This window comes from Aphelocoma coerulescens, chromosome 2, assembly GCF_041296385.1.
Source record: "Aphelocoma coerulescens isolate FSJ_1873_10779 chromosome 2, UR_Acoe_1.0, whole genome shotgun sequence".
NCBI lineage: Eukaryota > Metazoa > Chordata > Aves > Passeriformes > Corvidae > Aphelocoma > Aphelocoma coerulescens.
This window is the reverse complement of record NC_091015.1, coordinates 167,835,388-167,862,993: the sequence shown is the minus strand read 5'-3', so window position 1 is coordinate 167,862,993 and position 27,606 is coordinate 167,835,388. Positions and strand designations below refer to the sequence as shown.

The window sequence follows — 27,606 nt, the reverse complement described above, 5'->3', positions numbered from 1 at the left end:
TGGGGTTACTGGTAGCACTGGTAGCACTGGGAACACTGGGGTCACTGGGGACACCGGGGCCACTGGGGCCACTGGTGGCACTGGGATCACTGGTGGTACTGGGGTCACTGGTGGCACTGGTAGCACTGGTGGCACTGGGGACAATGGGGTCACTGGTGGCACTGGTGGCGCTGGGGACACTGGTGGCACTGGGGTCACTGGGGACACTGGGGTTACTGGGGCCACTGGGGCCACTGGGATCACTGGTGGTACTGGGGTCACTGGTGGCACTGGTAGCACTGGTGGCACTGGGGACAATGGGGTCACTGGTGGCACTGGGGACACTGGGGACACTGGTGGCACTGAGGACACTGGGGACACTGGGGACACTGGTGGCACTGGGGTCACTGGTGGCACTGGTAGCACTGGGGACACTGGGGACAATGGGGTCACTGGTGGCACTGGTGGCACTGGGGACACTGGGGTCACTGGGGACACCGGTGGCACCGGTAGCACTGGTGGCAGTGGTGGCACTGGTGGCACTGGGGTCACTGGTGGCACTGGTGGCACTGGTGGCACCGGTAGCACTGGTGGCACTGGTGGCACTGGTGGCACTGGTGGCACCGGTGCCGCTGTCGCAGCCCCCTGCCCCCCTCCGCTGCCCACCCCAGGGGCCTCCGCGTCGGGGCCCGCGGGGCCAAACTGGGAGCGACTGGGAGCGACTGGGAGCGACTGGGACTGACTGGGACCGACTGGGAGCGACTGGGAGTGACTGGGAGTGACTGGGACTGACTGGGACTGACTGGGACCGACTGGGAGCGACTGAGACTGACTGGGACCGACTGGGACCGACTGGGACTGACTGGGAGCGACTGGGATGGGCGGAGCCGAACCCGACCGAGTGAACCCGAACCGACCCGAGCGGAGCCCAAAGGACCCGAGCCGAACTCACCCGAACAGACCCGAGGGAACCCGAACCGACCCGAGCGGAGCCCAAAGGACCCGAGCCGAACTCACCCGAACAGACCCGAGGGAACCCGAACCGACCCGAGCGGAGCCCAAAGGACCCGAGCCGAACTCACCCGAACAGACCCGAGGGAACCCGAACCGACCCGAGCGGAGGAAAGGACCCGAATGACCCGACCCGAACCGAATCGGTCCGAACCCACCCGGGAGAGGCCGAAAGAACCCGAACCGACCCGAGAGAAGCCGAAAGGACCCGAACTGTACCCACCCACCCGAACTCACCCGAGAGAGATCGAAAGGATCCGGCTCGACCCGAACCCACCCGACCTGACCCGAATTGAACCGAGCCCACCCGAGAGAAGCCGAAGGGATCCCACCCGACCCGACCCGGACCCGAACCGGACCAAACAGAACCGAATTGACCCGAGTGGACCCGAGCGGGCCCCGGTGGCCACCGAAGCCCCCCCGCTCATCGCCCTCCTCGGCCTCGCCGCGCACGGGACCCCCCAGGAGCCCAGAGCCAGCCTGGGTCCCGTCGGGGATGTTCCGCGAACGGACTGGGAGCGTTGGGATGTACTGGGAGCACTGGTGTGTGAGACTGGAGTGGACTGGGAGCGCTGCGGGGGGGTTCCCACTAATGGGGGGCTCTGAGGGTGGGAACTGGGGGGGGGGGGGTCCCATTCATTCCCTGAGGGAATGACCTCCCTCATGACGCCTTGAAGGCTCTGCGGGGACACAGCCACAGCTCGAGGGGGACCCCAAATCCCTCGGGGGACCCCAAACCTGGTGACAGCGGGGTTGGGACCGGGGGGGGGGACACCTGGGACCCCGCCGCCCCCCTCCCCAAAATCTCCCCCCTCGACGTCATTTTGCGTCTCCGTCCGCCAGGGGGCGCTGCGCCGCGCCCGCCATCTTGAGTGTGGCGGCGGCCGCCGTGCACTTCCGGGTTGCTCGCACTCACTTCCGGCGTCACCGGAAGCGCTGCCGTTGCCATGGCGACGGCCCCGCCTCGGGCAGCGGCGGCCGCGGCGAGCAGGGCCCGAGGCCGCGGGGACAGCGAGGGGACAGCGAGGGGACAGCGAGGGGACAGCGAGGGGACAGCGAGGGGTAACGGGGCGGGGGGACAGCGCGGGGACCCCGCGGAAGGGGCTGGGGGTGAGAGGGACCCGGTGAGGGGAGCGCCGGAGGGGCCCGGGGGGAAATGGCGGTCACGTGAGGGGGCGGTGGGGACGGGGGGGGGTTCAGTGAGGGAGGGGCTTGGGGGGGTCCTGGGGGGAGGGGGGGGCTTGGGTGGGGACAGGTCTGAAGGGGGGCTTGGGGACACGGGGGTCCCCTCAGGGGGGTCCTTGGGGACATGGGGGTGCCCTGAGGAGGGGGCTGGGGACAGGCCCAGGCCCTTGGGGTGGCCCTGGGGACACGGGGGTCCCCTGGTGGGGGGCCTGGGGACAAGGGGGTCCCCTGAAGGGGGGTTTTGGGGACATGGGGGTCCCATCAGGGGGGGTTTGGGGACAGGCCCAGGGTCTTGGGGTGGCCTTGAGGACACGGGGGTCCCCTGGTGGGGGGCTTGGGGGACATGGGGGTCCCCTCAGGGGGGTCCTTGGGGACAAGTCCAGGCCCTTGGGGTGGCCTTGGGGACACGGGGGTCCCCTCAGGGGGGTCCTTGGGGACAAGGGGGTCCCCTGAAGGGGGGTTTTGGGGACATGGGGGTCCCGCCAGGGGGGTTTTGGGGACAGGCCCAGGGTCTTGGGGACACGGGGGTGCCCTGAAAGGGGGTTTTGGGGACACGGGGGTCCCCTCAGGGGGGGGCTTGGGGACAAGGGGGTCCCCTAAAGGGGGGTTTTGGGGACATGGGGGTCCCATCAGGGGGGGTTTGGGGACAGGCCCAGGGTCTTGGGGTGGCCTTGGGGACACGGGGGTCCCCTGAGGAGGGGGCTGGGGGCAAGTCTAGGCCCTTGGGGTGGCCTTGGGGACACGGGGGTCCCCCTGAAAGGGGGTTTTGTGGTCAAGGGGGCCCCCTGGGGGGGGGGTTTTGGGGACATGGGGGTCCCATCAGGGGGGGTTTGGGGACAGGCCCAGGGTCTTGGGGACACGGGGGTCCCCTGAGGAGGGGGCTGGGGGCAAGTCCAGGCCCTTGGGGTGGCCTTGAGGACACGGGGGTCCCCTGGTGGGGGGCTTGGGGACACGGGGGTCCCCTCAGGGGGGGTTTGGGGACAGGCCCAGGGTCTTGGGGTGGCCTTGAGGACACGGGGGTCCCCTGGTGGGGGGCTTGGGGACAAGGGGGTCCCCTAAAGGGGGGTTTTGGGGACATGGGGGGTCCCCTCAGGGGGATCCTTGGGGACATGGGGGTCCCCTGAGGAGGGGGCTGGGGACATGGGGGTTCCGTCAGGGGGGTTTTGGGGACAGGCCCAGGGTCTTGGGGACACGGGGGTCCCCTGAGGAGGGGGCTGGGGACAGGCCCAGGCCCTTGGGGTGGCCTTGGGGACACGGGGGTCTCTTGAGGGGGGTCCTTGGGGACAAGGGGGTCCCCTGGGGGGGGGTTTTGGGGACATGGGGGTCCCATCAGGGGGGGTTTGGGGACAGGCCCAGGGTCTTGGGGTGGCCTTGAGGACACGGGGGTCCCCTGGTGGGGGGCCTGGGGACAAGGGGGTCCCCTGAAGGGGGGTTTTGGGGACATGGGGGTCCCCTCAGGGGGGTCCTTGGGGACACGGGGGTCCCCTGAGGAGGGGGCTGGGGACAGGCCCAGGCCCTTGGGGTGGCCTTGGGGACACGGGGGTCGCCTTAGGGGGGTCCTTGGGGACACCCCCCAGCTCTGGGAATGCTCCTGGGAATCCCCCCGTGGGATTCCCCCCCCCCACCTCGGGATTTGGGAATTTGGGGTCCCCTTGGAGGGGGACAATTCCCGCTTTGGGGACATGGAGGTGGCGCCGGTGCCAGCCCAAAGCGTCCCCTGAGCTTCCGGAGTGGCCGCGGGCTCCGGCTCGGAGCGGGATTGACGTAAATCCCGATAAATAAAAGATCAGGAGTTGGGTTTTGGAAAGAAATTTGAAAGGGAAATTGCCCGGCTCGTGCCGGGATCCGGTGGCAAATTCCCGGATCCTCAACTCCCGCCACGGCTCAGCTCCGGAATTTTGGGCTATCCCGGGTTGTTATCCCGCCTTATCCCTCGCTATCCCGAATTTTTGGGGCCGTTGCGGGGAAGTTGGGATTTGCGGAGTCGAAGTTGAGGGTTCCGGCTTTTCCCTCGGAATTCCCGGGATGCGGCTCCGCTGGGATCCATCCTAACGGGATCAACCCCACGGATCCCCCCCCCTTTTTCCAGCCCTCCCCCCACCACGGCGGCTTTTCCCTCCCCGGCATTCCAAAGGGATTTACCCCGGGATTAAGGGATTTTTAGTTTTTCCCTTCCCCAGCCGGACTTTGCCCCTCTGGAGCGGCCGCGATTCCAGAGGGGTTTGGGAATCTTGGAGCGCCGGCTCTGCCGGAATCCTCCGGAATCCGCCCGCTCCTGCCCAGCCCTGCCCTGCCCGGAGGCGCTCCCGGTTTTTCCGCTCCCGGTTTTTCCTCCTGGATCACACCCTGGGATCCTCTTGGATCGCTTTTCCCGGTGATCCCAAGAAAAAAACCAACCAAAAAACCCAACCAACCCCCCACCCCCCCCCCCCAGCCCCTTTGGAAGCGTCCGGCGTTGGGAATTCCGGTTGGATTGGAGAGAAAACCGGGAAAACCGGCCGTGGGTTGGGCACGGGCGTTCCCCTGGATTTCCCAATCCCTCTTTCCCCATAGGAATCCCGGCTCATCCCAACATTCCCGGCTCTTCCGCCATCCCGAAGCCGCTGGACACCCGGGAAGCGCTTCCAGAGGGTGGAAAACTGCAAACTCCTGGAGATAATTCCACGGGAAACGGAATTCCAGGATCGAACGGACGGGAATTTTCCGTGCCTTCGTCCCGCCGGGAATTCCGGCCGGGCCGGGGGGAAAAAAAACCCCAAAAATCGGAGATGCTTCCCAAACTTCCATCCCGATCTCCGGATGCCGGGCAAACGCCCAGGATAGAGGGATAAAGGCCCGCCGGGAGGCGCGGGTGATGCCGCCGGCGTTCCCGGCGCTCGTTCCCGAGGTTTTCCGTGGGAATCGCGGAGCATGGCGGAGCACCCGGAGCTGCTGGCGGAGATGCCGGCGGTTTCCCGGCTCAGCACTCCGGAAAGGCTCCGGCACGCGCAGAAACGCCGGGCCCAGCAGCTGAAGAAATGGGCGCAGGCGGAGAAGGAAATCCCGGGAATTTTCGAGCGGAAAAGGAGGAGGAGGAAGAGCGGGAGCCACGGGAAGCGCGTGACGTTCCCGGCCAGCGTCCGGCTCCTGGAAGCGGCCGCCCGGCACGACGCCGAGGAAGGTGGGTGGATCCTCGGGATTGCCGGGTTTGGGCGCGGGATATCGGCGGGAATGGCGGCGATCCCGTTTTCCCGGGAGCGTGGAGGTCACGGAGTGCTCGGTGTCGGTGCGGGAAGAGCGGGAACGGGGCGATTCCGGAGGTGGGATCGGCAGGGCTGGCGGGGGAGGCTTGGGATGGTCGGGATTGCCGGTGGGATGGTCGTGGTTCCGTTGGGATCCTTGGAATTGCCGTTGGGATCCTTGGAATTGCCATTTGGATGCTTGGAATTGCCGTTGGGATCCTTGGAATTGCCGTTGGGAGGCTCCGTGGATCCATTGGGAAGCTTGGGAATGCCGTGGGAATTCTCGGAATTGCCGTTGGGATCCTTGGAATTGCCATTGGGATGCTCCTGGTGCCGTTGGAATCCTCGGAATTGCCACTGGGATCCTTGGAAGCGCCACTGGGATGTTCCATGGATCCATTGGGATTCCCGGTGCTTCCATTGGAATCCTTGGGAATGCCTTTGGGATCCTCGGTGCTTCCATGGGAACGCTCGTGGTGCCGATGGAATCCTTGGAAGCGGATTGGGATCCTTGGAAGTGGCTCAGCGATGCCATTGGGAGGCTCCATGGATCCATTGGAATCCTTGGAAGTGGCTTCATGGTTCCATTGGGAAGCTTGGGAATGCTGGTGGGATCCTTGGAATTGCCATTGGGATACTCCATGGGTCCATTGGAATCCTTGGAAGTGGTCCTTGGGATCCTTGGTGCTTCCATTGGAATCCTTGGGATTCCTGATGCTTCCATTGGGATGATCCTTGCTTCCATGGGAATCCTTGGGAATGCCCTTGGGATCCTCAGTGCTTCCCTTGGAATCCTTGGGAATGCTGTTGGAATACTCCATGGATCCATTGGGATTCCTGGTACTTCCGTTGGGATCCTTGGCACTTCCATTGGAATCCTTGGGAATGCTGGTGGGATCCTTGGAATTGCCATTGGGAGGCTCCATGGATCCATTGGAATCCTTGGAAGTGGCTCCATGGTTCCATTGGGAAGCTTGGGAATGCTGGTGGGATCCTTGGAAGCACCACTGGGATCCTCGGTGCTTCCATTGGGATCCTTGGAATTGCCTTCGGGATGCTCCGTGGTTCCGTTGGAATCCTTGGAAGCGGCCCTTGGGATCCTCGGTGTTTCCATTGGGATCCTTGGATGCTCCATGGATTCATTGGGATTCCCGGCACTTCCGTTGGAATCCTTGGGAATGCCCTGGGGATCCTCAGTGCTTCCATTGGGATCCTTGGGATCCTCAGTGCTTCCATTGGAATCCTTGGGAATGCCATTGGGATCCTCGGTGCTTCCATTGGGATCCTTGGTGCTTCCATGGGAATCCTTGGGAATGCCCTTGGGATCCTTGGGAATGCCCTTGGGATCCTCAGTGCTTCCCTTGGAATCCTTGGGATCCTCAGTGCTTCCCTTGGGATCCTTGGGAATGCCCTTGGAATTGCCATTGGGATCCTTGGTGCTTCCATTGGGATCCTTGGATGCTCCATGGATCCGTTGGGATTCCCGGTGCTTCCATGGGAATCCGTGGATGCTCCATGGATCCTTTGGGATTCCCGGTGCTTCCATTGGGATTCCCGCTGCTTCCATTGGAATCCTTGGATGCTCCATGGATCCTTTGGGATTCCCGCTGCTTCCATGGGAATATCCGTTCGTGGTTCCCTTGGCATTCCCGGTGGAATTCCCATTCCCGTTCCCGTTCCCATCCCGTTCCTCCGCAGTCCGGCAGTTCCTGGAGAGCGGCATCAGCCCCGACCTGAGCAACGAGGACGGGCTCACGGCGCTGCACCAGGTATTCCCGGTATTCCCGGTATTCCCGGTATTCCCGGCGTTCCCGGCGTTCCCGGCATTCCCGGCCTCCGTCCCGGCTCCCAGAATCCCGTGATCCCAGATCCCGGAGGATCCGGCTGCTTTCTATCCCAGTAACTGATTCCGGTATCCCGGATTTGGGACTTTTCCATCCCAGCTCCATCCATTGATCCCAAATCCCAATATCCCAGTTCCACGTCCTTCCCATCCCATTAACTGCTGATTCCGGGTTTTTTCCATCCCAGCTCCATCCGTTGATCCCAAATCCCATTGATCCCAAATCCCAATATCCCAGATCTGGGTCCTTCCCATCCCATTAACTGTTGATCCCAAATCCCATTGATCCCAGATCCAGGTCCTTCCCATCCCATTAACTGCTGATTCCGGGTTTTTTCCATCCCAGCTCCATCCGTTGATCCCAAATCCCGATATCCCAAATCCAGGTCCTTCCCATCCCATTACCTGGTGACCCCAGATCCCAGTGATCCCAAATCCAGGTCTTTTCCCTCCCAGCTCTATCCAGCGATCCCAAATCCCAGTGATCCCAGTGATCCCAGCTGCACGTCTTTCCCATCCCATTACCTGGTGATCCCAGATCCCGGTGATCCCAGATCTGGGTCCTTCCCATCCCATTAACTCCTGATTCCGGGTTTTTTCCGTCCCAGCTCCATCTGGTGATCCCAGAGATCCCAAATCCAAGCCCTTCCCATCCCATTAACTGGTGATCCCAGATCCTGCTGCTCTGGCTGCTCCTGGACCATGAAATCCCATTCCCAATCCCAGTCCCAATCCCATTCCCAATCCCAATCCCAATCCCAATCCCAATCCCAATCCCAATCCCATTCCCAGTCCATTATTCCCACCCCATTCCCACCATCCTTCTCCATCCCAGCCCATTCCATGTCCTCTCCATGACCTTTTCCCATTCCCAATCCCACCAATTCCTAATCCCATTCCCACCATTCCCATTCCCATAATTCCCAATCCCACCATTCCCAGTGCTGCCTCCACGACTCCATCCCGCTGCTCCAGCTGCTCCTGGACCATGAAATCCCATTCCCAATCCCATTCCCAGTCCCACCATTCCCACCATTCCCACCATTCCCAATCCCATTCCCATTCCCTCTCCCATCATTCCCACTCCCACCATTCCCAATCCCCCCATTCCCATTCCCAATCCCATTCCCAATCCCATTCCCATTCCCATTCCCATTCCCACCATTCCCACCATTCCCATTCCCACTCCCACCATTCCCATTCCCAATTCCATTCCCATCCCCATCCCCATCACTCCCATTCCCATCCCCACTCCCACCATTCCCATTCCCAATTCCCATTCCCATTCCCATTCCCATCACTCCCATTCCCAATCCCACTCCCACCATTCCCATTCCCATTCCCATTCCCATTCCCATTCCCATTCCCACCAATCCCAATCCCACTCCCACACCATTCCCAGTGCTGCATCGACGATTCCATCCCTCTGCTCCGGCTGCTCCTGGACCATGAAATCCCATTCCCAATCCCATTCCCACTCCCAATCCCATTCCCAATCCCATTCCCAATCCCATTCCCACCAATCCCAATCCCACTCCCACACCATTCCCAGTGCTGCATCCCTCTGGTCCGGCTGCTCCTGGACCATGAAATCCCATTCCCAATTCCCATTCCCATTCCCACTCCCATTCCCATTCCCAATCCCCCCATTCCCATTCCCAATCCCAATCCCATTCCCACCAATCCCAATCCCACTCCCACACCATTCCCAGTGCTGCATCGACGACTCCATCCCTCTGCTCCGGCTGCTCCTGGACCATGAAATCCCATTCCCAATCCCATTCCCACTCCCAATCCCATTCCCAATCCCATTCCCAATCCCATTCCCAATCCCATTCCCATTCCCATTCCCAATCCCATTCCCACTCCCAATCCCATTCCCAATCCCATTCCCATTCCCATTCCCAATCCCATTCCCATTCCCATTCCCATTCCCATCACTCCCATTCCCAATCCCATTCCCATTCCCAATCCCATTCCCACCAATCCCAATCCCATTCCCAATCCCATTCCCATCACTCCCATTCCCAATCCCCCCGTTCCCATTCCCATTCCCATCAATCCCAATCCCACTCCCATTCCCATCAATCCCATTCCCAATCCCATTCGCATTCCCATTCCCATTCCCATTCCCATCAATCCCAATCCCACTCCCACACCATTCCCACTCCCACTCCCATTCCCAATCCCATTCCCATCAATCCCAATCCCACTCCCACACCATTCCCATTCCCATTCCCACCAATCCCAATCCCACTCCCACACCATTCCCAGTGCTGCATCGACGACTCCATCCCTCTGCTCCGGCTGCTCCTGGACCATGAAATCCCATTCCCAATCCCATTCCCATTCCCATCACTCCCATTCCCAATCCCCCCGTTCCCATTCCCATTCCCATTCCCAATCCCATTCCCATTCCCATCAATCCCACTTCCACCATTCCCATTCCCAATTCCCATTCCCAATCCCATTCCCATCAATCCCAATCCCACTCCCATTCCCATTCCCATCACTCCCATTCCCAATCCCATTGCCATTCCCAATCCCATTCCCACCAATCCCAATCCCATTCCCAATCCCATTCCCATCACTCCCATTCCCAATCCCCCCGTTCCCATTCCCATTCCCACCATTCCCATTCCCATTCCCAATCCCATTCCCATTCCCATCCCCACTCCCACCATTCCCATTCCCAATTCCCATTCCCAATCCCATTCCCATCAATCCCAATCCCACTCCCATTCCCATCAATCCCATTCCCATTCCCATTCCCAATCCCAATCCCATTCCCACCAATCCCAATCCCACTCCCACACCATTCCCAGTGCTGCATCGACGATTCCATCCCTCTGCTCCGGCTGCTCCTGGACCATGAAATCTCATTCCCAATCCCATTCCCATTGCCAATCCCACTCCCAATCCCATTCCCATCAATCCCATTCCCGTTCCCAATCCCACTCCCACACCATTCCCATTCCCACTCCCATTCCCAATCCCATTCCCACCAATCCCAATCCCATTCCCACCAATCCCAATCCCGCTCCCACACCATTCCCATTCCCACTCCCATTCCCAATCCCATTCCCACCAATCCCAATCCCATTCCCACCAATCCCAATCCCACTCCCACACCACTCCCATTCCCACTCCCATTCCCAATCCCATTCCCACCAATCCCAATCCCATTCCCACCAATCCCACTCCCATTCCCACACCACTCCCATTCCCAATCCCATTCCCACCAATCCCAATCCCATTCCCACCAATCCCAATCCCGCTCCCACACCATTCCCATTCCCACTCCCATTCCCAATCCCATTCCCGCCAATCCCAATCCCATTCCCACCAATCCCACTCCCATTCCCACACCATTCCCATTCCCAATCCTATTCCCAATCCCATTCCCACCAATCCCAATCCCATTCCCACCAATCCCACTCCCATTCCCACACGATTCCCATTCCCAATCCCATTCCCACCAATCCCAATCCCACTCCCACACCATTCCCAGTGCTGCATCGACGATTCCATCCCTCTGCTCCGGCTGCTCCTGGACCATGAAATCCCATTCCCAATCCCATTCCCATTCCCATCACTCCCATTCCCAATCCCCCCGTTCCCATTCCCATTCCCACCAATCCCATTGCCATTCCCAATCCCATTCCCACCAATCCCAATCCCATTCCCAATCCCATTCCCATCAATCCCAATCCCACTCCCAATCCCACTCCCACACCATTCCCAATCCCATTCCCAATCCCATTCCCATCAATCCCAATCCCACTCCCACACCATTCCCATTCCCATTCCCACCAATCCCAATCCCACTCCCACACCATTCCCAGTGCTGCATCGACGATTCCGTCCCTCTGCTCCGGCTGCTCCTGGACCATGAAATCCCATTCCCACTCCCACCATTCCCAATCCCATTCCCATTCCCATTCCCATTCCCATTCCCATCACTCCCATTCCCAATCCCATTCCCATTCCCAATCCCATTCCCACCAATCCCAATCCCAATCCCATTCCCATTCCCATTCCCATCACTCCCAATCCCACTCCCATTCCCATTCCCATCAATCCCATTCCCAATCCCATTCCCATTCCCATTCCCATCAATCCCAATCCCACTCCCACACCTTTCCCACTCCCACTCCCATTCCCAATCCCATTCCCACCAATCCCAATCCCACTCCCACACCATTCCCAGTGCTGCATCGACGATTCCATCCCTCTGCTCCGGCTGCTCCTGGACCATGAAATCCCATTCCCATTCCCACACCATTCCCATTGCCAATCCCACTCCCAATCCCATTCCCACCAATCCCAATCCCATTCCCACCAATCCCACTCCCATTCCCACACCATTCCCATTCCCAATCCCATTCCCAATCCCAATCCCATTCCCACCAATCCCAATCCCATTCCCACCAATCCCACTCCCATTCCCACACCATTCCCATTCTCAATCCCATTCCCACCAATCCCATTCCCATTCCCACACCATTCCCATTCCCAATCCCATTCCCAATCCCATTCCCACCAATCCCAATCCCATTCCCACCAATCCCACTCCCATTCCCACACCATTCCCATTCCCAATCCCATTCCCACCAATCCCAATCCCGCTCCCACACCATTCCCAGTGCTGCATCGACGACTCCATCCCTCTGCTCCGGCTGCTCCTGGACCATGAAATCCCATTCCCAATCCCATTCCCATTGCCAATCCCACTCCCAATCCCATTCCCATCAATCCCGTTCCCGTTCCCAATCCCATTCCCACACCATTCCCATTCCCACTCCCATTCCCAATCCCATTCCCACCAATCCCAATCCCATTCCCACACCATTCCCATTCCCACTCCCATTCCCAATCCCATTCCCATCAATCCCAATCCCATTCCCACACCATTCCCATTCCCATTCCCACTCCCATTCCCATTCCCGCCAATCCCAATCCCACTCCCACACCATTCCCATTCCCATTCCCATTCCCGTTCCCACCAATCCCATTCCCATTCCCATTCCCATTCCCGTTCCCACCAATCCCAATCCCACTCCCACACCATTCCCATTCCCAATCCCATTCCCACCAATCCCAATCCCATTCCCACACCATTCCCATTCCCATTCCCACTCCCATTCCCATTCCCGCCAATCCCAATCCCACTCCCACACCATTCCCATTCCCATTCCCATTCCCGTTCCCACCAATCCCAATCCCACTCCCACACCATTCCCATTCCCAATCCCATTCCCACCAATCCCAATCCCACTCCCACACCATTCCCATTCCCATTCCCATTCCCATTCCCATTCCCACCAATCCCAATCCCACTCCCACACCATTCCCATTCCCAATCCCATTCCCATCAATCCCAATCCCATTCCCACACCACTCCCATTCCCAATCCCATTCCCGCCAATCCCAATCCCACTCCCACACCATTCCCATTCCCACTCCCATTCCCAATCCCATTCCCACCAATCCCAATCCCATTCCCACCAATCCCAATCCCATTCCCACACCATTCCCATTCCCATTCCCATTCCCGCCAATCCCAATCCCACTCCCACACCATTCCCATTCCCATTCCCATTCCCATTCCCGTTCCCACCAATCCCAATCCCACTCCCACACCATTCCCATTCCCAATCCCATTCCCACCAATCCCAATCCCACTCCCACACCATTCCCATTCCCATTCCCATTCCCATTCCCATTCCCACCAATCCCAATCCCACTCCCACACCATTCCCATTCCCAATCCCATTCCCATCAATCCCAATCCCATTCCCACACCACTCCCATTCCCAATCCCATTCCCGCCAATCCCAATCCCACTCCCACACCATTCCCATTCCCACTCCCATTCCCAATCCCATTCCCACCAATCCCAATCCCATTCCCACCAATCCCAATCCCACTCCCACACCACTCCCATTCCCACTCCCATTCCCAATCCCATTCCCACTCCCATTCCCAATCCCATTCCCACCAATCCCACTCCCATTCCCACACCACTCCCATTCCCAATCCCATTCCCGCCAATCCCAATCCCACTCCCACACCATTCCCAGTGCTGCATCGACGATTCCGTCCCTCTGGTCCGGCTGCTCCTGGAACATGAAATCCCATTCCCATTCCCACACCATTCCCATTGCCAATCCCACTCCCAATCCCATTCCCATCAATCCCATTCCCATTCCCAATCCCATTCCCAATCCCATTCCCACCAATCCCAATCCCATTCCCACCAATCCCACTCCCATTCCCATTCCCACTCCCATTCCCAATCCCATTCCCACCAATCCCACTCCCATTCCCACACCACTCCCATTCCCAATCCCATTCCCACCAATCCCAATCCCACTCCCTCACCATTCCCATTCCCATTCCCATTCCCACCAATCCCAATCCCGCTCCCACACCATTCCCATTCCCACTCCCAGTCCCACTCCCATTCCCATTCCCACACCATTCCCATTCCCAATCCCATTCCCAATCCCATTCCCATCAATCCCAATCCCACTCCCACACCAATCCCATTCCCACTCCCATTCCCAATCCCATTCCCACCAATCCCACTCCCATTCCCATTCCCACTCCCACTCCCAATCCCATTCCCACCAATCCCAATCCCGCTCCCACACCATTCCCAGTGCTGCATCGACGACTCCGTCCCCCTGGTCCGGCTGCTCCTGGATTCCGGCGCCGACGTCAACGCCCGGGACTCGGAGCTCTGGAGCCCCCTCCACGCCGCCGCCACCTGCGGCCACCTGGGCCTGGTCCGGCTGCTCATCCAACGGTACCGGGGGCGGGGGGGGAGGGGGCGGCTCCGGGCGGCGGCGCCGCGGCGGCCCCGAGCTCCGGAGCCATTCCCGGGAATCGTCCCCCCCCGGCAGCGGCGCCGATCTCCTGGCGGTGAATTCCGACGGGAACATGCCCTACGACCTGTGCGAGGACGAGGCCACCTTGGATTGCCTGGAGAGCGCCATGGCCCAGCAAGGTGGCGCCCGGGGGCACCGCGCCGGGGGGGGGGGGTGTGGCAGCGGTGGCTGCGGTGGTGGCAGCGGTGGCAGCGGTGGCAGCAGTGGCAGCGGTGGCAGTGGTGGCACCGTGCCGGGGGTGGTGGCAGTGGTGAGGGTGGTGGCAGTGGTGAGGGTGGTGGCAACGGTGGCACCGTGCCAGGGGTGGTGGCAGTGGTGGGAGCGGTGGCAGCGGTGAGGGTGGTGGCAGCGGTGGCACCGTGCCGGGGGTGGTGGCAGCGCTGGCAGCGGTGGCAGCGGTGAGGGTGGTGAGGGTGGTGGCAGCGATGGCAGCGGTGGCAGCGGTGGCAGCGGTGGCAGCAGTGAGGGTGGTGGCAGCGGTGGCACCGTGCCAGGGGTGGTGGCAGTGGTGAGGGTGGTGGCAGCGGTGGCACCGTGCCGGGGGTGGTGGCAGCGATGGCAGCGGTGGCAACAGTGAGGGTGGTGAGGGTGGTGGCAGTGATGGCAGCGGTGGCAGCGGTGGCAGCAGTGGCAGCAGTGAGGGTGGTGGCAGCGGTGGCACCGTGCCGGGGGTGGTGGCAGTGGTGAGGGTGGTGGCAGTGGTGAGGGTGGTGGCAGTGGTGGCACTGTGCCGGGGGTGGTGGCAGCGGTGGCAGCGGTGGCAGCGGTGAGGGTGGTGGCAGCGGTGGCAGCGGTGGCACCGTGCCGGGGGTGGTGGCAGCGGTGGCAGCAATGGCAGTGTGCCAGGGGTGGTGGCAGCAGTGGCAGCGGTGGCAGTGGTGAGGGTGGTGGCAGCGATGGCAGTGATGGCAGCGGTGGCAGCGGTGGCACCACACCAGGGGTGGTGGCAGCGGTGGCAGTGGTGAGGGTGGTGGCAGTGGCACCACACCAGGGGTGGTGGCAGTGATGGCAGCAGTGGCAGCGGTGAGGGTGGTGGCAGCGGTGGCACTGTGCCAGGGGTGGCGGCAGCAGTGGCAGCGGTGGCAGCGGTGGCAGCGATGGCAGCGGTGAGGGTGTTGGCAGTGGTGGCACCACACCAGGGGTGGTGGCAGCGCTGGCAGCAGTGGCAGTGGTGAGGGTGGCGGCAGTGGCACCGTGCCGGGGGTGATGGCAGTGCTGGCAGCAGTGGCAGCAGTGGCAGCGGTGGCAGCGGTGGCACCGTGCCGGGGGTGCTGGCACCGTGCCGGGGGTGCTGGCACCGTGCCGGGGCTGCTGGCACCGCTGGCAGCGCTGGCACTTTGTCACCGCCGCCGCCTCCCCGGCAGGGATCACCCAGCAGCGCATCGAGGACGCGCGGGCGGCCCCGGAACGTTCCATGATCCGCGAGATCCGGGAGCTGCTCCGGGCGGGGGAGCCCTTGGACACCCCCAGGGGACACGGAGCCACCTTGGTGGGGGGGCAAAGGGGGCACAGCGAGGGCACGGGGGGACGCTGGGAGGGGCAGGGGGGCACTGGGGGACGCTGGGAGGGGCAGGGGGGCACTGGGGGATGCTGGGAGGGGCGGGGTGGCACTGGGAGACACTGGGAGGGTCAGGGTGGCACTGGGGGACACTGGGAGACACTGGGAGGGTCAGGGTGGCACTGGGGGGTGCTGGAGGGTGGCACTGGGGGACACTGGGAGGGTCAGGGTGACACTGGGGGACACTGGAGGGTGACACTGGGGGACACTGGGAGAGTCAGGGTGGCACTGGGGGACACTGGGAGGGGATTGGGGTGATACTGGGGGACACTGGGAGGGTCAGGGTGGCACTGGGGGGTGCTGGAGGGGGGTGAGGGTGGCACTGGGGCACACTGGGAGGGAATTGGGGTGGCACTGGGGGACACTGGGAGGGTCGGGGTGGCACTGGGGCACACTGGGAGGGAATTGGGGTGGCACTGAGGGACACTGGGAGGGTCAGGGTGGCACTGGGGGATGCTGGGAGGGTCACTGAGTGGCACTGGGGGGTGCTGGAGGGTGGCACTGGGGGACACTGGGAGGGTCAGGGTGGCACCGGGGGTCACTGGGAGGGTGAGTGTGGCACTGGGGGATGCTGGGTGAGGGTCCCCATAGCCCGAGTGACACTGGGGGATACTGGGAGGGTCAGGGTGGCACTGGGGGACGCTGGGTGAGGGTCCCCATAGCCCGAGTGACACTGGGGGATACTGGGAGGGGATTGGGGTGATACTGGGGGACACTGGGAGGGTCAGGGTGGCACTGGGGGATGCTGGAGGGTGACACTGGGGGACGCTGGGAGGGTCAGGGTGACACTGGGGGTCACTGGGAGGGTCAGGGTGGCACTGGGGGATGTTGGAGGGTGGCACTGGGAGGGTCAGGGTGGCACCGGGGGATGCTGGGTGAGGGTCCCCATAGCCCGAGTGACACTGGGGGATACTGGGAGGGGATTGGGGTGACACTGGGGGACACTGGGAGGGTCAGGGTGGCACTGGGCATCACTGGGACTGAATCAGTATGAGACTGGGTGACACTGGGTGGATCAGGGTGGCACTGGGTGGATCATGGTGTCACTGGGTGGATCACGGTGCCACTGGGCGTCACTGGGACTGAATCCGGGGACGACACCGGGCGTCACCGAAGCGATTCCCGCCGAACCTCGCCGTGTCCCCGCTGCCACCCCGCTACCACCCCGATGCCACCCCGGCGCCACCCGGGTGCCACCCACCCCCCCTCCTTACCCCCCGACGCGTCCCCAGCTCCACGTGGCCGCCGCCAACGGATACCTGGAAGCGGCCGAGCTGCTCCTGGAGCACCGCGCCCGCCTCGATGCCCGCGACGAGGACGGCTGGCAACCCCTGCACGCCGCCGCCTGTTGGGGTCAGGTGCGTCACCGGCACCTCGCTGACACCCCAAATCCCGGTTTTTCTCCCCATTTCTCCTCCTTTTCCCATCCTTTTTTTTTTTCCCCCACCCAGGTGCAGCTGGCGGAGCTGCTGGTGGCTCACGGCGCCGAGCTGGGCGCCAAATCCCTGCTGGACGAGACGCCGCTGGGTGGGTGGCGTGGTGGGGGGGGGTTGGTTTTTTTTGGGGGGAGGGGGAAGCGGTTTGGGGAGGTTTTGGGGTGATTTGGGGCGGTTTTGGGGCCGGTGGTGTCGTTGCAGAGGTCTGCGGGGACGAGGAGGTGCGGGCCAAGCTGCTGGAGCTGAAGCAGAAACGCGCGGCCGTGCTGAGGTGCCAGGAGAAGCAGCAATGCCCGCTCCGGAGGAGAACGTCCAGCGCCGGCAGCCGCGGGTCAGGGCGGGGGGGCTGGCACCTCCTGGGGATGGGGGGGTGGCGCTGGGAAGGGGTACTGGGAGGGACTGGGAGGTACTGGGAGGGGTCAGGGTGACGCTGGGAGGGATCAGGGTGGCACTGGGAGGCACTGGGAGGCAGTGGGAGGGGCAGGGTGACACTGGGAGGCACTGGGAGGGATCAGGGTGGCACTGGGAGGCACTGGGAGGGATCAGGGTGACACTGGGAGGGGCAGGGTGGCACTGGGAGGGATCAAGGTGACACTGGGAGGCACTGGGAGGGATCAGGGTGACACTGGGAGTGATCAGGGTGACACTGGGAGGCACTGGGAGGGATCAGGGTGACATTGGGAGGCACTGGGAGGGATCAGGGTGACACTGGGAGGGATCAGGGTGACACTGGGATGCACTGGGAGGGATCAGGGTGGCACTGGGAGGGGCAGGGTGGTACTGGGAGGGATCAGAGTGACACTGGGATGCACTGGGAGGGATCAGGGTAACACTGGGAGTGATCAGGGTGACACTGGGATGCACTGGGAGGGATCAGGGTGACACTGGGAGTGATCAGGGTGACACTGGGAGGCACTGGGAGGGATCAGGGTGACACTGGGAGGGATCAGGGTGACACTGGGAGGCACTGGGAGGGATCAGGGTGACACTGGGAGGGATCAGGGTGACACTGGGAGGCACTGGGAGGGATCAGGGTGACACTGGGAGGGATCAGGGTGACACTGGGAGGCACTGGGAGGGATCAGGGTGACACTGGGAGGGGCAGGGTGACACTGGGAGGCACTGGGAGGGATCAGGGTGACACTGGGAGGCACTGGGAGGCAGTGGGAGGGGCAGGGTGACACTGGGAGGCACTGGGAGGGATCAGGGTGACACTGGGAGGGGCAGGGTGGCACTGGGAGGGATCAAGGTGACACTGGGATGCACTGGGAGGGATCAGGGTGGCACTGGGAGGCACTGGGAGGGATCAGGGTGACACTGGGAGGGGCAGGGTGGCACTGGGAGGGGCAGGGTGGCACTGGGAGGGATCAGGGTGACACTGGGAGGGATCAGGGTGACACTGGGAGGCACTGGGAGGAACTGGGAGGCACTGGGAGGGTCAGGGTGGCACTGGGAATTACTGGGAGGGATTTGTTGTGAGGGTGCCCATGGCCCTGGTGACACTGGGAGGGGTCAGGGTGACACTGGGAGGCACTGGGAGGGATCAGGGTGACACTGGGAGGGGTCAGGGTGACACTGGGAGGCACTGGGAGGGATCAGGGTGGCACTGGGAGGCACTGGGAAGGATCAGGGTGACACTGGGAGGGTCAGGGTGACACTGGGGGTCACTGGGTAGGATTTGGGGTGCGGGTCCCCATGGCTCTGGTGACACTGGGAGGCACTGGGAAGGATCAGGGTGGCACTGGGGGTCACTGGGTGAGGGTCCCCATGGCTCTGGTGAGACTGGGAGGGATCAGGGTGACACTGGGAGGCACTGGGAGGGATCAGGGTGACACTGGGAGGCACTGGGTGAGGGTCCCCGTGGCCCTGGTGACACTGGGAGGGATCAGGGTGACATTTGGTGCCTCTTTAACCCCAAAATCCCCCCCCCAAGAATCCCAAAAAATTCCCCAAAAAATTCCCAAAAACCCCCCAAAAATTCCCGGGATTCCCGGCATTCCAGGAAGGTGGTCCGGAGGGTCAGGGCTGACATTTGGTGCCTCTTTTAACCCCAAAATCCCCCCAAAAAATCCCCCCAAAATTCCCCCAGAAAATTCCCAAAAAATTCCCAAAAATCCCCCCAAAAATTCCCCAAAAAAATCCCAAAAAATTCCCAAAAATTCCCGGCCTTCCAGGAAGGTGGTCCGGAGGGTCAGGGCTGACATTTGGTACCTCTTTTAACCCCAAAATCCCCCCCAAAAAATCCCCCCAAAATTCCCCCAGAAATTCCCAAAAATCCCCCAAAAAATTCCCAAAAAATTCCCAAAAAAATCCCCAAAAAATCCCGAAAATTCCCGGCATTCCAGGAAGGTGGTCCGGAGGGTCAGGGCTGACATTTGGTACCTCTTTTAACCCCAAAATCCCCCCCAAAAAATCCCCCCAAAATTCCCCCAGAAATTCCCAAAAATCCCCCAAAAAATTCCCAAAAAATTCCCAAAAAAATCCCCAAAAAATCCCGAAAATTCCCGGCATTCCAGGAAGGTGGTCCGGAGGGTCAGGGCTGACATTTGGTACCTCTTTTAACCCCAAAATCCCCCCCAAAAAATCCCCCCAAAATTCCCCCAGAAAATTCCCAAAAAATTCCCAAAAATCCCCCCAAAAATTCCCCAAAAAAATCCCAAAAAATTCCCGAAAATTCCCGGCATTCCAGGAAGGTGGTCCGGAGGGTCAGGGCTGACATTTGGTACCTCTTTTAACCCCAAAATCCCCCCAAAAAATCCCCCCAAAATTCCCCCAGAAAATTCCCAAAAAATTCCCAAAAATCCCCCAAAAAATTCCCCAAAAAAATCCCAAAAAATTCCCGAAAATTCCCGGCCTTCCAGGAAGGTGGTCCGGAGGGTCAGGGCTGACATTTGGTACCTCTTTTAACCCCAAAATCCCCCCAAAATTCCCCCAGAAAATTCCCAAAAAATTCCCAAAAATCCCCCCAAAAATTCCCCAAAAAATCCCAAAAAATTCCCGAAAATTCCCGGCATTCCAGGAAGGTGGTCCGGAGGGTCAGGGCTGACATTTGGTACCTCTTTTAACCCCAAAATCCCCCCAAAATTCCCCCAGAAAATTCCAAAAAAATTCCCAAAAATCCCCCCAAAAATTCCCCAAAAAAATCCCAAAAAATTCCCGAAAATTCCCGGCATTCCAGGAAGGTGGTCCGGAGGGTCAGGGCTGACATTTGGTACCTCTTTTAACCCCAAAATCCCCCCAAAAAATCCCCCCAAAATTCCCCCAGAAATTCCCAAAAATCCCCCAAAAATTTCCCAAAAAATTCCCAAAAAATTCCCAAAAAATTCCCCAAAAAATTCCCGAAAATTCCCGGCCTTCCAGGAAGGTGGTCCGGAGGGTCAGGGCTGACATTTGGTACCTCTTTTAACCCCAAAATCCCCCCCAAAAATCCCCCCAAAATTCCCCCAGAAAATCCACAAAAATTCCCAAAAATCCCCCAAAAAATTCCCCAAAAAATCCCAAAAAATTCCCAAAAAAAATCCCAAAAAATTCCCAAAAATTCCCGGCATTCCAGGAAGGTGGTCCGGAGGGTCAGGGCTGACATTTGGTACCTCTTTTAACCCCAAAATCCCCCCAAAAAATCCCCCCAAAATTCCCCCAGAAAATTCCCAAAAAATTCCCAAAAATCCCCCAAAAAATTCCCAAAAAATTCCCCAAAAAAATCCCAAAAAATTTCCGAAAATTCCCGGCATTCCAGGAAGGTGGTCCGGAGGGTCAGGGCTGACATTTGGTACCTCTTTTAACCCCAAAATCCCCCCAAAAAATCCCCCCAAAATTCCCCCCAAAATTCCAAAAAAAATCCCAAAAATCCCCCCAAAAATTCCCAAAAAATTCCCCAAAAAAATCCCAAAAAATTCCCGAAAATTCCCGGCCTTCCAGGAAGGTGGTCCGGAGGGTCAGGGCTGACATTTGGTACCTCTTTTAACCCCAAAATCCCCCCAAAATTCCCCCAGAAAATTCCAAAAAAATTCCCAAAAATCCCCCCAAAAATTCCCCAAAAAATCCCAAAAAATTCCCGAAAATTCCCGGCATTCCAGGAAGGTGGTCCGGAGGGTCAGGGCTGACATTTGGTACCTCTTTTAACCCCAAAATCCCCCCAAAAAATGCCCCCAAAATTCCCCCAGAAAATCCACAAAAATTTCCAAAAATCCCCCAAAAAATTCCCAAAAAAATCTCAAAAAAATCCCGAAAATTCCCGGCATTCCAGGAAGGTGATCCGGAGGGTCAGGGCTGACATTTGGTACCTCTTTTAACCCCAAAATCCCCCCAAAAAATCCCCCCAAAATTCCCCCAGAAAATCCCCAAAAAATTCCCAAAAATCCCCCCAAAAATTCCCAAAAAAATCCCAAAAAATTCCCAAAAAATCCACAAAAAATTCCCGAAAATTCCCGGCCTTCCAGGAAGGTGGTCCGGAGGGTCAGGGCTGACATTTGGTACCTCTTTTAACCCCAAAATCTCCCCAAAAAATCCCCCCCAAATTCCCCCAGAAAATTCCCAAAAAATTCCCAAAAATCCCCCCAAAAATTCCCCAAAAAAATCCCAAAAAATTCCCGAAAATTCCCGGCCTTCCAGGAAGGTGGTCCGGAGGGTCAGGGCTGACATTTGGTACCTCTTTTAACCCCAAAATCCCCCCAAAAAATCCCCCCAAAATTCCCTCAGAAAATTCCAAAAAAAATCCCCAAAATCCCCCCAAAAATTCCCAAAAAAAATCCCCAAAAAATCCCGAAAATTCCCGGCATTCCAGGAAGGTGGTCCGAAGGGTCAGGGCTGACATTTGGTACCTCTTTTAACCCCCAAATCCCCCCAAAATTCCCCCAGAAAATTCCAAAAAAATTCCCAAAAATCCCCCCAAAAATTCCCAAAAAAATCCCAAAAAATTCCCGAAAATTCCCGGCCTTCCAGGAAGGTGGTCCGGAGGGTCAGGGCTGACATTTGGTACCTCTTTTAACCCCAAAATCCCCCCAAAAAATCCCCCCAAAATTCCCCCAGAAATTCCCAAAAATCTCCCAAAAAATTCCCAAAAAAATCCCAAAAAATTCCCGAAAATTCCCGGCCTTCCAGGAAGGTGGTCCGGAGGGTCAGGGCTGACATTTGGTACCTCTTTTAACCCCAAAATCCCCCCAAAAAATCCCCCCAAAATTCCCCCAGAAAATCCCCAAAAAATTCCCAAAAATCCCCCCAAAAATTCCCAAAAAAATCCCAAAAAATTCCCAAAAAATCCACAAAAAATTCCCGAAAATTCCCGGCCTTCCAGGAAGGTGGTCCGGAGGGTCAGGGCTGACATTTGGTACCTCTTTTAACCCCAAAATCCCCCCCAAAAATTCCCCAAAAAATTCCCCCAGAAAATCCCCAAAAAATTCCCAAAAATCCCCCCAAAAAATTCCCAAAAAATTCCCAAAAAATTCCCGAAAATTCCCGGCCTTCCAGGAAGGTGGTCCGGAGGGTCAGGGCTGACATTTGGTACCTCTTTTAACCCCAAAATCTCCCCAAAAAATCCCCCCCAAATTCCCCCAGAAAATTCCCAAAAAATTCCCAAAAATCCCCCCAAAAATTCCCCAAAAAAATCCCAAAAAATTCCCGAAAATTCCCGGCCTTCCAGGAAGGTGGTCCGGAGGGTCAGGGCTGACATTTGGTACCTCTTTTAACCCCAAAATCCCCCCAAAAAATCCCCCAGAAAATTCCAAAAAAATTCCCAAAAATCCCCCCAAAAATTCCCAAAAAATTCCCAAAAAAATCCCCAAAAATTCCCGAAAATTCCCGGCCTTCCAGGAAGGTGGTCCGGAGGGTCAGGGCTGACATTTGGTACCTCTTTTAACCCCAAAATCCCCCCAAAAAATCCCCCCAAAATTCCCCCAGAAAATCCCCAAAAAATTCCCAAAAATCCCCCCAAAAATTCCCAAAAAAATCCCAAAAAATTCCCAAAAAATCCACAAAAAATTCCCGAAAATTCCCGGCCTTCCAGGAAGGTGGTCCGGAGGGTCAGGGCTGACATTTGGTACCTCTTTTAACCCCAAAATCCCCCCCAAAAATCCCCCCAAAATTCCCCCAGAAAATTCCCAAAAAATTCCCAAAAATCCCCCCCAAAATTCCCAAAAAAATCCCAAAAAATTCCCAAAAAATCCACAAAAAAATTCCCGAAAATTCCCGGCATTCCAGGAAGGTGGTCCGGAGGGTCAGGGCTGACATTTGGTACCTCTTTTAACCCCAAAATCCCCCCAAAAAATGCCCCCAAAATTCCCCCAGAAAATCCACAAAAAATTCCCAAAAATCCCCCCAAAAATTCCCAAAAAAATCTCAAAAAAATCCCGAAAATTCCCGGCATTCCAGGAAGGTGATCCGGAGGGTCAGGGCTGACATTTGGTACCTCTTTTAACCCCAAAATCCCCCCAAAAAATCCCCCAGAAAATTCCAAAAAAATTCCCAAAAATCCCCCCAAAAATTCCCAAAAAAATCCCAAAAAATTCCCGAAAATTCCCGGCCTTCCAGGAAGGTGGTCCGGAGGGTCAGGGCTGACATTTGGTACCTCTTTTAACCCCAAAATCCCCCCAAAAAATCCCCCCAAAATTCCCCCAGAAAATCCCCAAAAAATTCCCAAAAATCCCCCCAAAAATTCCCCAAAAAAATCCCAAAAAATTCCCGAAAATTCCCGGCCTTCCAGGAAGGTGGTCCGGAGGGTCAGGGCTGACATTTGGTACCTCTTTTAACCCCAAAATCCCCCCAAAAAATCCCCCAGAAAATTCCAAAAAAATTCCCAAAAATCCCCCCAAAAATTCCCAAAAAATTCCCAAAAAAATCCCCAAAAATTCCCGAAAATTCCCGGCCTTCCAGGAAGGTGGTCCGGAGGGTCAGGGCTGACATTTGGTACCTCTTTTAACCCCAAAATCCCCCCAAAAAATCCCCCCAAAATTCCCCCAGAAAATCCCCAAAAAATTCCCAAAAATCCCCCCAAAAATTCCCAAAAAAATCCCAAAAAATTCCCAAAAAATCCACAAAAAATTCCCGAAAATTCCCGGCCTTCCAGGAAGGTGGTCCGGAGGGTCAGGGCTGACATTTGGTACCTCTTTTAACCCCAAAATCCCCCCCAAAAATCCCCCCAAAATTCCCCCAGAAAATTCCCAAAAAATTCCCAAAAATCCCCCCCAAAATTCCCAAAAAAATCCCAAAAAATTCCCAAAAAATCCACAAAAAAATTCCCGAAAATTCCCGGCATTCCAGGAAGGTGGTCCGGAGGGTCAGGGCTGACATTTGGTACCTCTTTTAACCCCAAAATCCCCCCAAAAAATGCCCCCAAAATTCCCCCAGAAAATCCACAAAAAATTCCCAAAAATCCCCCCAAAAATTCCCAAAAAAATCTCAAAAAAATCCCGAAAATTCCCGGCATTCCAGGAAGGTGATCCGGAGGGTCAGGGCTGACATTTGGTACCTCTTTTAACCCCAAAATCCCCCCAAAAAATCCCCCAGAAAATTCCAAAAAAATTCCCAAAAATCCCCCCAAAAATTCCCAAAAAAATCCCAAAAAATTCCCGAAAATTCCCGGCCTTCCAGGAAGGTGGTCCGGAGGGTCAGCGTGTCCGAGCGCTCCAGCCTGTACCGGCGCGAGCAGCGGCGCGAGGCCATCGTGTGGCAGAGGGGACAGAGGGACAGCGAGGACGAGGACAGGGGGACACCCGAGGGGGCGGCGCCGGAGCCCCCCCGGCAGCAGCGCGGCGGCGGCGGGGTGAGGGGACAGCGAGGGGACAATGGGGGGGACAATGGGGGGGGACAGGGAGGGGACAATGGGGGGGGGACAGTGAGGGGAAAGTGGGGGGACAGCGGGGGGACAATGGGGGGACAGCGAGGGGACAGTGGGGGGACAGGGAGGGGAAAGCGGGGGGACAATGGGGGGACAGGGAGGGGACAACGGGGGGACAGGGAGGGGACAATGGGGGGACAGGGAGGGGAAAGTGGGGGGACAGGGAGGGGACAATGGGGGGACAGCGGGGGGGACAGTGGGGGGGACAGGGAGGGGACAGTGGGGGGACAGGGAGGGGAAAGCGGGGGGGACAATGGGGGGACAGGGAGGGGACAATGGGGGGACAGGGAGGGGACAACGGGGGCACAGGGAGGGGACAATGGGGGGACAGGGAGGGGACAGTGGGGGGACAATGGGGGGACAGGGAGGGGGACAATGGGGGGACAGGGAGGGGACAACGGGGGGACAGTGGGGGGACAATGGCGGGACAGGGAGGGGACAGTGGGGGGACAGGGAGGGGACAGTGGGGGGAAAGTGGGGGGACAGTGGGGGGACAGGGAGGGGACAGGGAGGGGACAGTGAGGGGAAAATGGGGGGACAGCGGGGGGACAGTGAGGGGACAATGGGGGGACAGCGGGGGGACAGTGAGGGGACAATGGGGGGACAGGGAGGGGACAGCGGGGGGACAATCGGGGACAGTGGGGGGACAGTGAGGGGACAATGGGGGGACAGTGGGGGGACAATGGGGGGACAGGGAGGGGACAGCGGGGGGACAATCGGGGACAGTGGGGGGACAGTGAGGGGACAATGGGGGAACAACGGGGGGACAGTGAGGGGACAACGGGGGGACAGGGAGGGGACAGTGGGGGGACAATGGGGGAAAGGGAGGGGACAATGGGGGGACAGTGAGGGGACAATGGGGGGACAATGGGGGGACAGGGAGGGGAAAGTGGGGGGACAATGGGGGGAAAGTGGGGGGACAGGGAGGGGACAGTGGGGGGACAATGGGGGGAAAGTGGGGGGACAGTGAGGGGAAAGTGGGGGGACAATGGGGGGACAATGGGGGGACAGTGGGGGGACAGGGAGGGGACAGCGGGGGGACAGGGAGGGGACAAGGGGGGGACAATGGGGGGACATGGGGGGGAAAGTGAGGGGACAGGGAGGGGAAAGTGGGGGGACAGTGGGGGGACAATGGCGGGACAGGGAGGGGACAGGGAGGGTAAAGTGGAGGGACAGGGAGGGGACAGCGGGGAGAAAGTGGGGGGACAATGGGGGGACAGTGAGGGGACAATGGGGGACAGGGAGGGGACAATGGGGGACAGGGAGGGGACAGCGGGGGGACAATGGGGGGACAGTGGGGGGACAATGGGGGGACAGGGAGGGAACAGCGGGGGGACAATCGGGGACAGTGGGGGGACAGTGAGGGGACAATGGGGGAACAACGGGGGGACAGTGAGGGGACAACGGGGGGACAGGGAGGGGACAGTGGGGGGACAATGGGGGAAAGGGAGGGGACAATGGGGGGACAGTGAGGGGACAAGGGGGGGACAATGGGGGGACAGCGGGGGGAAAGTGAGGGGACAGTGGGGGGATAATGGGGGGACAGTGAGGGGAAAGTGGGGGGACAGTGGGGGGATAATGGGGGGACAGGGAGGGGATAGCGGGGGGACAATGGCGGGACAGGGAGGGTAAAGTGGAGGGACAGTGAGGGGACAGTGAGGGGACAATGGGGGGACAGGGAGGGGACAGCGGGGGGACAGTGAGGGGACAGCGAGGGGACAATGGGGGGAAAGTGGGGGGACAGTGAGGGGACAGCAGGGATGAGGGGACAGCGGGGACATTGGGGGGGGACATCGGGGGTGAGGGGACATGGGGGGGACAGTGAGGGGACAGTGAGGGGACAGCGGGGACATTGGGGGGACATCGGGGGTGCTGGGGGTTTGGGGACGTCGGGGGGACATCGGGGGGACATCGGGGGTGAGGGGACAGCGGGAGGGACATCGGGGGGTTGGGGACAATGGGGGGGGGGGCGGGGGGCAGGGGGACATGGAGGACACCACGGAGGTGACCCCGAGGCCGCTCGGAGCCTCTTGGCCGCGCGTGTCCCCGGTGTCCCCATTGTCACCCCGTCCCCTCCCTGAGCCCCCCCCCCATTTCTGTGTCCCCCTCAGGACCCCGTCCCCTCGCAGCCCCCTCCCCACCCCAACGGCTCCGCGCTGTCCCCGCTGTCCCCTCGCTGTCCCCCGGCCGCTGACAAAAGCCACCCCCACACCTTGGCCGACCTCAAACGCCACCGAGCCGCCACCAAAACCCAACGCACCCGCCCCGAAAACCACCCCAAAAACGCCCCTAAATCCCTTCAATCCCCCCAAAACCCTCTCGGGGACTCCCCCGGGGACGTCGGGGACACCCCCGGCGACGTCGGGGACACCCCCGGCGACATCGGGGACACCCCCGGGGACGTCGCGGAGCCGCCCCTGCTGCGCCTGACGGCCCCGAGCGAGGAGGGCGCCGTGGAGAAGCAGCGCTGCTGTCACCTGATGTGACAACTTTTTGGGGTGGCTTTGAGGGGTTTTGGGGTTCCTTTTTGGGGGTTTCGGGGGGGGGGTCTCCCCCAAATCTTCGGGGATCCTCACCTCCCCCCCCCTTTGTCACCTTTTTGGGTCTTTTTTGCCCCCCCCCCCAAAAAAAAAAATCGAAGCGGGGTTT

General features: G+C 59.2%; 1 protein-coding gene across 1 annotated transcript; it reads left to right on the top strand.

Moving 5' to 3' along the window:
* Nucleotides 1-1,952: 1,952 nt before the first annotated feature.
* PPP1R16A (protein phosphatase 1 regulatory subunit 16A) lies at nt 1,953-27,597 on the top strand. The gene is made up of 11 exons (XM_069005626.1): nt 1,953-2,052; nt 4,729-5,335; nt 7,095-7,165; nt 13,905-14,050; nt 14,148-14,251; nt 15,497-15,621; nt 16,923-17,048; nt 17,142-17,217; nt 17,328-17,457; nt 24,711-24,882; nt 27,069-27,597. Exons 2-11 carry the CDS (start codon nt 5,086-5,088, stop codon nt 27,441-27,443), a joined length of 1,575 nt encoding a protein of 524 aa, XP_068861727.1. The 5' UTR covers nt 1,953-2,052; nt 4,729-5,085; the 3' UTR covers nt 27,444-27,597.
* The last annotated feature ends 9 nt before the right edge of the window (nt 27,598-27,606 follow it).

Bases quoted from the DNA above. Each gene is read 5' to 3' on its own strand.
- PPP1R16A (XM_069005626.1), top strand. From the start codon at position 5,086: ATGGCGGAGCACCCGGAGCTGCTGGCGGAGATGCCGGCGGTTTCCCGG. The intron at 14,051-14,147 runs GTACCGGGGGCG...CCCCCCCGGCAG, and splicing joins GTCCGGCTGCTCATCCAACG to CGGCGCCGATCTCCTGGCGG. The intron at 15,622-16,922 runs GTGGGGGGGCAA...ACGCGTCCCCAG, and splicing joins GGGGACACGGAGCCACCTTG to CTCCACGTGGCCGCCGCCAA.